Source organism: Odontomachus brunneus, unplaced genomic scaffold (assembly GCF_010583005.1).
Source record: "Odontomachus brunneus isolate Ranch 3 - 2012 unplaced genomic scaffold, Obru_v1 Obru_scaffold_013, whole genome shotgun sequence".
Taxonomy (NCBI): Eukaryota; Metazoa; Arthropoda; class Insecta; order Hymenoptera; family Formicidae; genus Odontomachus; species Odontomachus brunneus.
The window spans coordinates 2,289,950-2,305,281 of record NW_022639463.1 but is presented as its reverse complement, the minus strand read 5'-3'; the positions used below and the strand labels follow the sequence as shown (position 1 = coordinate 2,305,281).

At 41.1% G+C, this 15,332-nt stretch overlaps 1 protein-coding gene across 4 annotated transcripts in view; it reads right to left on the bottom strand.

The window, feature by feature from the left end:
- Positions 1–219: 219 nt before the first annotated feature.
- Positions 220–15,332, bottom strand: part of LOC116840936 (tyrosine-protein phosphatase 10D) — a 35,571-nt gene continuing 20,458 nt past the window's right edge. Inside the window, exons 4-21 of one of the 4 annotated variants that reach the window (XM_032808293.1) lie at positions 14,897–15,172; positions 14,620–14,826; positions 13,422–13,775; positions 13,138–13,310; positions 12,428–12,791; positions 12,061–12,330; positions 11,626–11,934; positions 11,005–11,283; positions 10,036–10,445; positions 9,526–9,903; positions 8,118–8,313; positions 7,578–7,592; positions 7,259–7,427; positions 6,932–7,184; positions 6,573–6,830; positions 6,060–6,444; positions 5,436–5,525; positions 220–4,512 (exon numbers count right to left, since the gene is read on the bottom strand). In XM_032808293.1, the coding sequence (XP_032664184.1) occupies positions 5,464–5,525; positions 6,060–6,444; positions 6,573–6,830; positions 6,932–7,184; positions 7,259–7,427; positions 7,578–7,592; positions 8,118–8,313; positions 9,526–9,903; positions 10,036–10,445; positions 11,005–11,283; positions 11,626–11,934; positions 12,061–12,330; positions 12,428–12,791; positions 13,138–13,310; positions 13,422–13,775; positions 14,620–14,826; positions 14,897–15,172 (4,358 nt within the window). In that variant the 3' untranslated portion in view covers positions 220–4,512; positions 5,436–5,463. The remainder of the gene's footprint in view (positions 4,513–5,435; positions 5,526–6,059; positions 6,445–6,572; positions 6,831–6,931; positions 7,185–7,258; positions 7,428–7,577; positions 7,593–8,117; positions 8,314–9,525; positions 9,904–10,035; positions 10,446–11,004; positions 11,284–11,625; positions 11,935–12,060; positions 12,331–12,427; positions 12,792–13,137; positions 13,311–13,421; positions 13,776–14,619; positions 14,827–14,896; positions 15,173–15,332) is intronic. The other 3 variants (XM_032808297.1, XM_032808294.1, XM_032808296.1) reach the window with 3 other exon arrangements.

Below are 15,332 nucleotides of genomic sequence, written 5' to 3'. Positions count from 1 at the left end.
GTTACTGTCAAAATGAAAGGAGAAAGTTCTTTAAGCTACCTAAAGTCGCGATTAGAAATTGATCAAAGTAATCAGTTATATCGAAGACGATATTTCAGCGAAAAATTAAATGTGATCTGTTAATAAAATTTTCTCTTCTTGATTTCACTCATGTGTCGTTGATTTATTAAGGATGTCTTGTCAATGGCGGTCAAGGGAGATGGAATGAGAAGAAAACGATCACTGGAAGAGTCACGTTTATTATACAAGCGTGTCTCTCTGTTTCCTCGTATATTTGTATATGATATTACGGGACAACCTGTGCCCCTTCATGTTTTTTTTTTTTCACGCTGTACAAATTTTCATTCTGTAGTAATACGTATTACGACATTATGTGACAGAAATGACCGAACGAGTTTGCGAATCGTATCCAAGGTATAATGTGAGATTCTTTGATTCGTAAAACCGTCCTCGCGTATATCGGACTGTCCTTGCAGCCGGTATAAAATATATTTACAAAAGAGTTTTTTAACCTATACACACATATATATACGCCGAGCGTATATGCGCTTGTGTCCGTGAACGTGGATTCTTTGTGAGAAACAACGGCGAAACTCGGCGGCGGAAGTAGCAATTTTTTGTCGCTTTTACTTTCAGATATTCGATTTAAATTTCACAAGCCGCGCATGAGCAGGTCACTGGCGTTACTGGCGCAGTCGTGGTAGCTGCCGCCGTTTGAGTATCTCGCAATCGATATGCCTCGAGCAAAGGTCCTTCTTTTACAGTTTCGCCGTTGTCCTTCGCGAAGAATCACTCCTGAGGGCGAAGGTTTGCGAATAACCCTGACGCGAGACCTTAGTGTAAAATTATGTACAATATCGCACTGCAAATGTACGCTTCGACGCGTAATACAATATTTCACCCTGCAATTTTTGGATTTCGAAGGTTGTCTCGACGGCTGACTCGTACGAATTAACGCAGGCGACAGCGACACTAGTCGATTTTGTCATCAATCCGTTCTGGAAGACCTACTGCGTTTGTGCCTGATCGGTCTTTTGTTCCTCGTCCTTGATCGACGATCGTGATTTATCACAGAATAAAGTAATACAAAACAATCCGAACGCTAAGCTAAGTTCGCGAATCAGAATTCAATCCACGTACTTCCCGTTCTCAACGTAACTTTGTCCCTAAATTAAAATCTAACAAACAATACCTCTCCCTCCCTCCTTCTCTTCCTCCCTCCCTCTTTTAACTGCATAAAATAACAGCGATCATGATTGCACGAAAAGCTACTTGATTTTCTGAGAGTCGGAGTAGACGTATAGCTTTTTCTGTGTATATGTCTAAACGCGGGATAGAGAATTATTTTTTGTTCGTAGCAAATTATCTATCTCCACTTTTAGAAAGGAACACGTAAATGCGTTCTTAAACTATTGATGGTGCAACTGACGCATTCGAGTACGACGACATTGTTGCGAAAGATTTTAGTACTTACGATACGTGTAAACGTGACAATTTTCAACATTAGTGACATTAGTGACAATATTGCAAACGATAATCGTAGTTACAATTAAAAAGGTAGTCGATAACACGATAATAAAATAGATAATATTTAAGCTTGGCTCTTAATATATAAGACTCTAATTATGTATACATGTGTAGTGTTCCATTTAACCAAGTATTGCAATGTTATATTGCAGTCCAATATAAACAGCAACTAACAGTAACGTTACATCAGTGTTATAACTTCTCAATCAACACTGTAACTGTTAATATAACACACGTTTACATTGCACTTACATTGTCGAGTTGGAAATCATAACATTGACATTACATTATAGATAGTTTGTGTTTACTGAGAGCGCTGAAGAATTGTACAAGATATTAAATTGTTCGTGTACGACACTTGTCGATGCATATTATATATTCCATAACGACGATATTATGTTCGAATTAAATAAAATACAACCTCATATACGGTACATGTGTCTTAAAAAAATAAGCATATAAAAGTGAAAAGTTGCAACAGATCAACATGTAAAATTGCATCTCGCCAATACGAGAGATGCTTCGATAATCTTTATATCGCAATAATTGATTTTGCAGCATAAAAATAGGAAAAATTTTCTATTTAATGAACTGAGTATTACGAGGACTCATCGATCGTCGAATTATTTAAAAAGTAGCATTTAGGTACGTGCTAAAATGTCAGTTGTAAACATTATTATGCGAGACTGGGAGATCGGCTAGAAATATCAAATAACGCGTAACAAGATTACTAGAAATTCAACATCATTTGTCAAACAATAGTACCTTCGCAAAGAAGAAGAATGATTTATCTGCGTTGCATGATGTAAATGCTTGTCCAAAATACATCCAAAATACAACGATCAATAAACACGATACCTTTTCATTTTTAATTTTATGTCTTTGGAAAATCCGACAAGAGAAATTCAATTAATACTAATCACGAAAGTTTGTCAATCACTATTGTTTATCTACAATATGTAACCAATTACATTTCGCGACGCGCTGAGTATAAAATTAAGTACAACATACTAGGATATCACCGCGAGAAAAGCACACTGAATACTGTAAGTGATAATCTAATTTTTGTCTTGCACACCGATGGTCGCTATCAAGAAGAAATCTCAAATTGTAAAACCAAGAGCGTTGCTTAGGTGAAATTATCTCAGAACTGAGAATTATCGTCCGTATGGCTATTCTCAATCTACTACACAGTGTGTATGTGTATGCGTGTGTGTGAAAAAATTCTGTTTCCTCATATTTGCAAATAAGCGAAGACGTATTATTCTTCTACGGCGACCGTATATGCAATATGTATGTAATGATGAAACGTGACGGCTCCGATCTATTATCAATCGACTACATACACGCACGCACACACCTATACGCGCACGCACATATACACACGTACTGTGACTCCTTTTAAAAGTGATATGGCTCCTACGAAAATGCGAGTTTCTTGTTCCCACTGACATTGTTTCGCCCATCTCAGAAAGAAGGATCGATTAAAAGCTCCGTAGTACATCCACACCCGCTCATCCCACCGATTTTCATTCTAGGTAATTTGTTTATAACGCGTTAATGTTATTACTTATTAAATCATCATCTAGCACGTCTAATACGGCTCTTGGACGGACGGTTTGCCACTCCGAATAATAACTTAACCGGCGCGATTATCGGGGGTCTTTGTGCCTCACTTTCGCAACGAATCGCTCTGAAGCTTGATGGGATAACGCTCTATGTAACTTTGAGCGCTTCGTAGATCTTTTTGGAACACCCTATATAAAATTATATATAAATTTTGTTCCTATATCGTCACGTATATAATCGTATACGTCCACATGGAAGAAAAGAATATTAAATGAGAAAGGGAAATAAGTTCATTCAATTAATCATCGATATCTTATATGCTGTCAGAAGGATAAGCATTTACTTTGATTGTATAAGACTATTTTTTTCGTTGTGGACGTATGTATAATTACATGCATGATCATATATGACCATAGAAAAACAAAATTCATACAATCTTTTTTCCCCGGTCTTCCAATAGGACCGCGTTAATTTTGAAGAAAAAAAAAGAAAGTGCAATCAGGCAACACAAGACAGCTTCTTTCCCGTCTGTTCTGGAACGTAGAATATGAACAAAGTGTTATTGGTGGTAATCTCAGAGAAATATTTGTATCAGGAGGAACCCAAGACAGTTTGTGATACGTCTAGACAATTCGATTCACTCGAAATGACCTATCAAAGACATTCGCGACAGACTCATTGCGGATGCGATGTGGTCCGAGGCCCCATCGCGACACAACCAGTGGAATATTACGACCTTGCACTCGTTACGATACACGAGACTTATATCTACCAACATTGCGCGCGCTTTATCAGCTTTCCCGGAAACTGCTACCTAGTGAATAGATATATGTATGCATGTATATGTATAGATATGTATACATGAGTCACACAGTAATACATTGCACAACGCGAAGCGTCGCGTACGTTTGATTCGTAATCCCATACTTGGCAGCATATTCAATTTGATATCGTTCCCTCTCGAGTTATCTGCTACAGAGCCTCACTTTTTACACAATTCCGATATAATATTATCACGGCCGTGAAACGCTATACTATATATGTATTACGAATTGAACACGCTTCTCTTCGATATGTAGACGATAAAAGAATAAAAATATGCGCTCGCTCGTTGCTCCATACGAAACTCGTCACCTCGTTCGATCTCAAGCCGCTGACTTCTTCTATCGATTTTCGTTTCGCCAACTGACTAATCGCCAAATTATCACTGTTACCTCGTGCGCTCTTCCCTTCATCCGACATTCGAATCGCAATTGTTCTGGTTAACGTTTTCTTTCCAAAGAAACTTGAGGAATCCAGGAGACTCGAGCACCTTTGGAAAAGGCGAGATCCATCGTCGTCTGCTGTCGTCATCATTTATTATTCCTAACCAGCGTCTGAACCATCACATTCCTGATTCGGCTATTCCCTCGTCATCTGTAAGACAACAGATTAAATTAGAGGCGATTTGTAACTATCTGGTTGTTTCATTTGCCTTTATTGCAATCATGCCCGATGCAAGCTACATTGCAAGTTTTGTGTAATTATTGATAAATTGATATTATTCAAAAAGTTGCTTGTTTTTCCAAAACATCCAAACAACATCTCTTCGACAAAAAACATTTGTGTGTTTTACACACAGCATAATATTAATGAAAAATAGTAAAATAGTGAAAAGATTATGTATAAATTCGAATTTTACAAAAATAAAGTATCAAACTATTTATTATATTAAGCGAAATTAGATAAAAACTCGTTACAAACAAATCTATTTGGTGATTGATCGATGAATCTTGCTCGATGCAATTATTCTTTAAAAGTTATAAAAATTATTAAATAGTTAAGGCAAGTTTTGTGTAATTATTGATAAATTGATATCATTCAAAAAGCTGCTTGTTTTTCCAAAACATCCAAACAACATCTCTTCGACGAAAAACATTTGTGTGTTTTACACACAGCATAATATTAATGAAAAATAGTAAAATAGTGAAAAGATTATGTGTAAATTCGAATTTTACAAAAATAAAGTATCAAACTATTTATTATATTAAGCAAAATTAGATAAAAACTCGTTACAAACAAATCTATTTGGTGATTGATCGATGAATCTTGCTCGATGCAGTTATTCCTTGAAAGTTATAAAAATTATTAAATAATTAAGGCAGTATGTGTGTGTGTGTGTATATATACACAGCAGGCATTTTCATTGTTGACAAAATATTGTCGACGTTTAGTAAAGTTGCGTATATATTGTTCTCTTATACATGCACAGCATACACGATTAATGCACAATTTTGCCATAAAATTCCTGTGACGCTCATTCTCATGCAGAAAAGAACAAAAGCGACCATCGAAATTACCGTCGATGCAGGAGTCGCTGTTTGAGGGTCACCTTTCCTTCTCATCCTCGGCGGGACTCTTAGTGTTTTCGACCGAGCTTCGATTCTTGCCTGAATACAAAGGTCGCAAAAGATTGCAAAGAGGAAGGTGTGAGTTACCGGGTGAGGAAGTGATACCATTTTACAGAGAGGGGCAACCATTGTTATCAAACGTGAGACAAAGTAACGTGTGCTTCTAACGACTGTCTACAACCACACCGCCACCATCACCAATTGAAAATTGCTCCCTTTATATATTACACTGTTTATTCGTATTTTATGAAACATACTATTATTCCTTCATTAATATTGACTTCACATATATCTTCAGTAAGACATTTAACTTGTCTTCATGCGAGAAAAATTTCGCACAAAGAAAACATGTAACAGATCATAGATTCTCCATCGAGATTTTCGCCAATACATGCACTACGATCAACTCTTTTCAATGTTCCCATCCTTCAACAACTAGTGCTCCGATTATCCATGGGGATTGCGTAGTAATTAAGCCACACTTCGTGTCACTGATCAACCAACTCGTCCCGCAATCGTTCCAATTAACTTGGGATATTTTTTGACAGCAGTGTAGAATATCTGGATACGTACCTTCAAATCCCTGATTGTCGTGAATCTCTCGCGGTGGTCCAGTGGTATCTTGCCCCTCCAAGACAGCCAAAAGACATTGATGGATGCAAATGTACTGCTGCTCTGTCTGGACCATCCAGACTCGTTCCTTTCTCATCGCCCAAACGATCCCGAAGATGTCTACATACTTTGATACCAATATCTGTTGCAATATTCTGTCGAGAGTGATGAAAGTACCGCTACGACCTACGCCGGCGCTACAATGAACGACTATGGGTCTTTGATCAGGCCTGACTCGTTCCCTGAACGCTCGCACAAACCTAGCTAGGGTTTGAGGTGGACTAGGGACACCAAAGTCGGGCCAGGTAGTAAAGTGGAAGTGCTGTATCACTCTCTTCACGTCTCCCTGTAACAAAAAAATATCACATTTCAGTAGAAGGACGAAAAACGCGTAAAGATTTAATGAAATTTGACGAAACTGTTTCGGTAAATACGTATTGAGCACTGTTCATAACCACTTATAAGATCACTTACTCTGCACAACATGAATTCTGTGATACTCCAATCCGGATAATGCGTCTCATTGAGTATGGTGACGCAAATATCTCCATAATAAACAGGTAAAGTGTCCATCGGCCAGTAATGATCACATTTTTCTCTTCCCTTCTCGATACACCTTGTCAGCATTACGATAGCTCTGCTATTACTCTCCCACACCATCCGCCAAAAATCGTCCCTAGTCGAATGCAACGGGCCTTGAGTCACGATAAACTCCCGTGGCGAATTGTGGCCCTGTGACATCGTAAAAACATGTTAGATACGTTACAATATCTTCACTATTGGGTGTCTGTATTTGGCTGCTCCTATATCTATGGAGGGCGAACACTGCGTACCGGAACGTAATTGGCATTGATGTAGTCAGAGCCTTCTTCATCGTCGACAGGCTGGAGCTTGAATCTACTGTGATCATACGGAAGAATATTCGTGAAGCGATTTTTCGGCCTGTTGCAAGGCAAGTCCGCCGCGGTACACGGCTGGTCTCTCCCGACGTGCTTCAGCTCTTCGAATTCTTCCGAAAACCGGAAGTCAGAGTCCGCCGACATAGTACGATAGTGCTCGGCAAAATCCTCGACTTTGATAGGCCGACTGAAGATTGCATACAATAATTATCATCATGATCTCATATCAAAAGATAAAACATTGCACTTTTTTGTGGTCACCTGGTCTCAATGACGCTGTCTGGCAACGATAGGTTGTCAGTAGCTCTGGTTTCCGTCGTCTTGCGACCTTGACTTCTTCTTCTTCGCACAAACAGCCCGATGGCCAACAGACCCAGCAGCACCGCTATGGCGACGACGACACCGACTATGATGGCCGTGTTGTCCTTATCTGTTCGACACGTATAGTAAATTTTGAGTCATTACAATGAGCTTCGGGCATAAGGGCACTCAGGTTGATCATATAGATTTGCTCTTTAAGGCGATAGATATGTATCTTGCGGGTGTAGATAAGACTGAACTCTCATTTACGAGGTCTTACCTGCCAGCAGCAATCCTTGGGCAGACATGTACACGAAATAACGAGGCATGAATTTAGCGAGGCTTTCACTACATGCGCAGTGTGCCTCTGTAATCTTACGTCACTTATCTCACCCGACGTTGTTTAACGTTATTTGTCCCAACGATCTACCTCGTGTGTATTTGCCAAAGTTACCGTTTCTTAATATTTCCTCAATAAACACCAATTAACACTAACATTCAATATTGTAACTTCCCATTTAGCAATATATAAGTGTAATGTGCTGTACGTGACAGTTATCAACTTCTTCCGTCTTATCTTTTAACTTAATCTTAACGATTAGATATTTATCTGAATGCACACGTTTTTTTATGTAATTTTATTATCTTCTATGAAAAACGTGATTTAGTTATAGATATATAGACTTATCTAATTCTCTTTCTTATCGGATCTTTTGAGCAGGCATTCACTATGTCATGAAACAGACTTCGGATATGTTAAACCGGAAACGGGCGCGCGACTTTTCTTGCGTCTTGAGACATTTCACGCGATCGCTCTCACCTGTTTGAATGGGGAAGCTGTAGCTGGTGTCCGTGAATTTGTCCGGTGCCGTGAACGCTCGCACCTTCACCCGATACGTAGACCCTGATTTCAACGGCCCGTTGCAATATCCAATCTTTTTGTTGTCACAGTTCTCAGACCCGATCGTGAAATCTTCCACGGATCCATTTTTGAAAGGATAATAGGGCTCCATCACCTAAAATGTTCTTTTTTTTAAATAACCGTTTTCCCTCAACTGTAATAGAAAGCGTGCACGTGTTATCGCGATGAGCACCTGCGTGAAAAATTCTGAGGCTTTCGAAATTATGCGGTTCAAAAGATCCATCGTCGAATTTTTTGTTCTTAACGATTTCCTCTTTATTCTACGATAAATTATATTTCTGGCTTGCAACGCAATTCTCTTGGTGCAACATTAACCGATGATATCATTCGAAGAATTGGCAGGAAGCTCAGCCAATTAGTTCAACATGATATCCGCTGAACAATCGGTCCGAAATGACGAAATGTTCTGTTCGGTAATGAGTTACGTAATCGTATAACGCGTTACGTTTTCATGATCACTTGATGACCTTATTTTTGGATAAAAATCCGACTTAACACGAGATCGATTCGCACTCGCGTTATCAAAGCTGTGAGACTGTAACACATTTAGAAACATTTAGAAACTCGCGAGTTAAAAGCGCACCGTCTTCCGATAAATTTTAAAGCTCGGACACGCACTGAAAACTGTTCTGTGATTTAACTTCCCGAAGTGCTCGCGTTACATCTTCGCCTTCGCAGCATCAGATCGCGACTAGATTACGCGTATCCTTCGACTTGTTGCTCGGCCAGCGCGTGATACGTTGATCGTAGCCCGCAGGCGTTTATGCGTGATCGCGGATCTACGTAATAACGCGTCGCTTTACGACGACCGTTCGTGATCTTGCAAGTTAACGAGCCACATGGCATAATCTGCTGCATCAATTATCTTAAACGGTCTGTTTCGCTGCCTATCCTTTCGGCGTACTCGGTGCGTCGAATTCAAATTGATATTACTGACCGACGCAAGGAGGAAGCCGTACGCATATTCATTCAACCACTGGTTTAAAGTCGCATCCATTTTGTTTTCACGAAGCAATTCGAAATTTTTTATATGAATATCTAAATCTCTACTTTAAAGAATGTATCTTATCAGTTATCTAAATCTATATGTTTAATAGTTTCTGTATCTTTATTTCTAACTTCAACTTCGCGCTAAGAAGTTACTATGTACATTTTTTTCCTTACATCTACACGCCTTTTATCTTTTTACATTTTTCCTTTCCTCGCATCTTAACTTATTCTTTTTCCTCTTTCCACTTTTTATTTTTTCCTTTCCTATATGTTTAGTAGTAATTATTGCATAATAAATACTTGTAATTGATGTTACCTGATAAGGTGGCCAAATACTGTAAGCCTGGACATCTCTCCAACTCGGCATCTCCAAGCCAGAAGCATTCTTACTGTCGTCCTCCGCGACAACGATGGTGTACGACGTGACCGCCCCATTCTGCTCGCTGAAGTAATTCTTCCTGAATCTAATTTGAATAGTCGTGCTGCTCCTGCAGACCTCGGTTGGAACCACCTGCATAGGCGGTTTCGGTGGCGCTAATATCGGCATCTTCTGCTTCCAGATCGTCTCTGGACCGAAACCAATCTTCGTCTCTGCTTGGATACGGAAAATGTAGGTTTTGCCTGGTATAAGGGACTTGATGATCCCGCGAAATTCGTTCGGTCTGAAGTCCTGCATCTGAGTGTGAGTTGAGCCCTAATGGAACCACAAGGATATTTGTGTAATCCAAAGTACATCTCTTCGACACGAAGGAATGAAGAGATACGAAATAGCATCAACTGTGTCGTAATTATAAAAACAAGCAGATTCTACCGAAGGAAAACTCACTTCTAATCCATACGTGATGCTAAACTTTCTGATGATGCCATTTTGCTCCTGACTAGGCAGAGACCATATGAAGCTGATATCACTCGGCTGGATATCGGTGGGATGGAATTTCTCCACTCTTCCCGGATACGACTCGCTGGTGGTGAAGCTAGCGCTGAGAGGATTCGAGACCCTCAAGTAAGAGGATTCTGTGCCCGAACGTACAACCAATGTGAAGGTATAATTTCTATGTGGCTTGAGATCAAATATGGTGATCACGTTGGCGGTGGTTAGGTTTTGAATGTAGTTGCCTTCCGTGTTTATGTACTGCACTTCAAAAGCATCGTACTTTCCATGCGGTACATCCCACGTCAAAGCGATCCTCGTATCATTTATGTCGACCGCGTGGATCGCAGTGATCGGTTCAGGATCTAGAAATTATATTTAGCTTCGAGCTGGTAAAGGCGGCGACGTGAACTATCGATAAATTAATTGAAAGAAAAATCAAAGAAGATGATTTTGTTAAAACAAATAGATAATAATAACATATGGTAACACATAAATACTGTACAGACAATGGATATTGCACAAAAATACTGTCGGCGCGTGTAATATACCACATATATTTTCGCGAACACATCGTTTTCCTTTAATCCTTCACTGCGATCTTTCTACAGACACTATATTTGCACGCGTGTGTATGAAGTTATATAATATCGCGATGTTATATCACAAAATAAATAATATATACAAGTGATATCTTCAGAATACAATGGTCCACACGGCTGAGTGGATTATCTGTGAATTCGTACGGTCTCTTAGTACGTTACGTTAAATACACAAATGATTCACACTAAAGTTTCAATCCCTTGACTTCGAACAACTCCAAGCAGACACAGCGTTCACTCGTGTACCGACAAAATTTGCGAGGTAAACATCTATGGAAAGAATTATCGCTTTTAATTCTCGCTACGCCACGTGGATACTCACAGAGTCTATCCTGCCGCAGGAGAGGTCTGCTCTCCACATTATCGCTTACTGTCCAGACGGTCACGTTGTACAGTTTGCCAGGTGTTAATCCGACAAATGTCACCTTGGTGTCAGTGTTCTCCACTTTGCGCTCCTCCGTGGTGTTATTCGCGTCGCTAATCCTGAACCGGTACAGATCGAACCTCGAAGACTGAATCGGCGTCGGCGTATATATTAACGTCAGGGATCCCGGCTGATCGCGATCAACCACTATGACGACCTCGGACTGGATCAGCGGCACTAAATGTCAAAGTTTCGTGTTTGTTTGTTACGACTCGACCTTCCGAGATTTCGATCGCCCATCGCCCGTCAGCCTTCGAAACGAAATCGCCTAGTTCATCGATGCGTAGCATCGAGATAGTTAGAGAGAGAAATATGTGTAAATGGAAGTGTAAAAGCAAACACGACGAAACGTACGAGATTAGTAACCAGGAGATAAGAACTCGCAAGTGTCGTGTATCTGTTAGCACTCATGCCCAGGCGAAATTCGTTAGTGAGCTGTCAAGCAGCGAAACGTAACGGCTATCGTAATAAGAACTCCCTCGTTATCGCCGATAACGAGAACAAGGACGGCGTACTCACTTGTCCTTGTGGTCAGATTGCTGATATCGCTGATCAACTCATAAGAGATTGTGTAGACGACGAAGAAGTATTCCACCCCGGGCATCAAGTCACCCACCAGTACTCTCTCGGTCTGCACAGCGCTCTCTTCGAAACTGATGCCGGATACGTCGTTATTTTCACTGACGTTCTTCATCCTCTTTTCCTCCGGATTCTCCACTGGCCACCACTTTATGATATAGACCTCGATTCGACCTTCAGGTCGCGGCCACTCCAGAGTCACGTTAGTAGAGTCGATTATCGGCGTGATATTTAGAACTGGATTGGGTCCTGATGACAAAGGCGCTCTTTTGAGTACAAATTTTCGATGCAAATTAACAATTTGGGTAATTACAATGGACAATTACAATGTGAGAAACACATGATCGGAGGTGGGTAACAAAATCATATACTCACTGACTGTGTGGTTCACTTGTAACGGATACAGACTCTCCACGCCGTAGCTGACGGTGTTCACCTGTATGGTGTATTTCTCGCCTGGCGTCATATCCGCTACTTCCGCTTCCATGTCGCGAACGCTGGGTAGCTTCACCCATCTGGGATCGTCCTCTGTGCGATATCTGATGGAGTATTCGGTGAATATCGAGTCGGTAGGTGCCTCCCAATGTACGACAACAGTGTTGCTCGTGACTTTCTCGATGCTGAGATTCTTCGGTGGATGGGGTACTGTTAAATCGTTGATGAATCAAGTAAACTTTCGCTGCTGTTGTCGGACGGAAGATAATGGTCTGAGAACCCGGAAGGATTGATAATTAACACTTACAGACGGCTTGCAAATAGTCGTGCGGCTCGCTTCGGAGTCCATGACTAATGGCGAAGACCTTGACCTCGTATGCTGCACCGGGGTAAAGATCTTCCAAGACAATGTGCGACTCCGTAGTCAAAGTGGTAGCACTCTCTCCGGTGTCGTTTCTGTTGTGTGTCACCTCGAATTTCTCTTGCTTGGAATTAACGTCGCTCTTCCAAGATATGTTTAAGCCCTTCTCGATCGGCTTGAGGTCTTCAATTATGGGACTGGCAGGACGAGTCGCTTGATATAGAATGGTCTCGTTAGACTCAATTTTATTGCTGATCGCTTGAACTATAATGGAATAATTTCTCCCCGGCAACAGAGCCTCCAGAGTGACCTATCGATTAAACAAGAGTGTCATATATGTGAATACAGGTTAGATTTTTTGAACTTAGGTTTAAGTTTAAGCTCTGTTTAAACACCAAACGTCGTTAGGAGAGAGTTTAAAACTTAAATCTAAGGCTGCGTTCAGAAAACATAGCTGATCAGTGAGCGGTCAGTGATTATTGGTCCTTACTGTTAGATCCCTAACTTTAGATCAATTACGTTGACTAATTACTCAACCGTTGTGCAACAGTTGTGTCTTCTGAACGCACCTTAAGTTTCATTGAAACCTAATCTTAATTGGAAAATTGTTACAAAGTTCGAAAGTGCTTTTTATTTACAACTAACAAAAAGCTCACCTTCGTCTGGTCGGTTGTTAAAGTGTTGCTATCGCCACCAATTGTCGTTTCCACTTCGTGGTATTGCAGCTTGTAACTGTCTTGCGTGCTGGAATTCTCCGGGCTCCAGGAAACCTCCACCATACCAGTTCTCTCATCAATCACGGCTCTGAGATCGCGAACAGGCAGTGGCTCTGCAGAGAAAAGGTCAAGAAGCATTAGAGTCATAAACAATTACGAGCAGCGCCACTTTCAGCAAGTATTAAATTGAGGGAGAACGCGAAGATCGTCAAGTGGGCACGTACTCAAAGTAACGTCTCCGCTGGCGGGCCAACTGGTAACCTTGCCAGAAACCGTCTTCACGACCACCTGGTAAGTCTTGCCAGGCTCCAAGTCCTTGAACTCCCATCTGCTCTCGTCGTCTCGATTTCTCGTAACTGGTGTCAGTCTGCGATTACTGCCGAGTGATATTTGATACTTGTCGAACTCGGACGTGCCGTTCGGCGGGTTCCAAAATACACGGAAGGAAGTCGATGTCACGGAAGATTTGTCAAAGGTCACGTTGAGAGGACGTAACGGCACCGTACGGTACTGGGCCGTAGTGGGCGCGGATGTCTCATCCTCCGAGACAGTCTGCACGGAAATGTTGTACGCCCTGCCTGTAATCAGAAAACTGACCTGAGAGGACGAAGTGGGTTCACAGTTCGTGCCGTTATTATTTTGCAACTTGCGTTACTATTTATGTTTTATAAGCTTTTCTTAATTTCTTTTGGAACAAAGCATTTGTATTTCTGATTTATCGCATTATTCTATGTGTATGTACCGCCATGTACTCTCTTTCTTTTTTAAGCATCTGTATACAAAAATTATTAGCTATTGCATGCACTTTTTGACACAAAACTTTCCAAGAACGTTTCATCGTTATAAATTCTAAGGAATTGACGCCAGGGTTAAATGAACTCTAGTTTACTTTAATTGAATCTAATCTAATTTAACACTTGCATATCGCGCATTCTCTATCCGAGCGAGGAAAACTCGCTTTATAGTTTCACTATGGATTTTTACACCATAGCAAGTTTTTTCTCATTACACAACTTTGTTGCTTTCGAGGGAACGCCGCAGATACCGATTGTGATAACGAGCAATAAATTCCGTTGCACTTGTATAACCAGGCGAGTCGAAAGTCCACGGCGTACCGAATGTAGGAAATGAAACGTCTGACAATGACTACTTTTGCTCGTCTTGCGATTCACGAATTGTTCTATTTGTAACGGACGCATACTTTCTCCGCGATTCTAGCTGGAGCAATTCCGCTAGGAAAAAGAAAACGACTGTTTGATCCCGGCGCGTATTTCTCTGCTGATATTTTGCGACACATAATATACATAATTTATTCTCGCATATATCTCCGGATCTCTTTTACGCAATGTAATACGATTTTTTTTGTCGTGTTCGTTAGCTGAACGTTATGCGCGCGTAATTATACGACAGCAAACGACTGACCTGGAACGAGTCCTTTGAAAGCTGCCTGCGCAGGACCAGGTGGCTCGCCTTCCTTCTCCACATAAAGAACGGACTCTATAGCGTCCGGCGGATCTATACTGACTTTGTAATGAGTATAAATTCCGGCAGGATACGGCGGCTGCCACAGTACCAGCAACGTCGTCTCGTTTCGGAACCAGACGATGAACTTGCCGGGAGTGTTCGGCTCTGCAAGTATTTCAACGTTAGGCGCTCGCCGAAATATTTACGAAACATTCCGGCCTCTTGGAATACGTACTCGTTGTGAAATTCCTGCTGGTGTAAGCGACACTTTCTTTGGCGTCCAACACGGTGAAGAGTTGCAGCGAGTACGTGGCGCCGGGCGTGAGATCTCGGAGGGTGTACGGCACCGAGTCGACGGGGATGACGCTGGTTTTAGGATTTCCGGTGTCGCTGAAGCTCTGCGTCCGCAGCCGGAAACCGGAATAATTCCCCTGCGCCGGAGGCGACCAATACACGATCGCGGTTTTCCCATTTCGCACCGAGATAGTCAAATTCGAAGGAGGGTCGGGCGCTAAGGGTGAGAGAAACCGTGTCAACTGATATCTCTTGATCAAATGTTTCGTCGCGTGCTTAACAACTTGCTCGTTAATTTTCAGTTACACGGCTGATTACAAGTAATCGTTAATTAATGAATTTATAAAATAATAAAAGATAAATACTGCAGATATAAA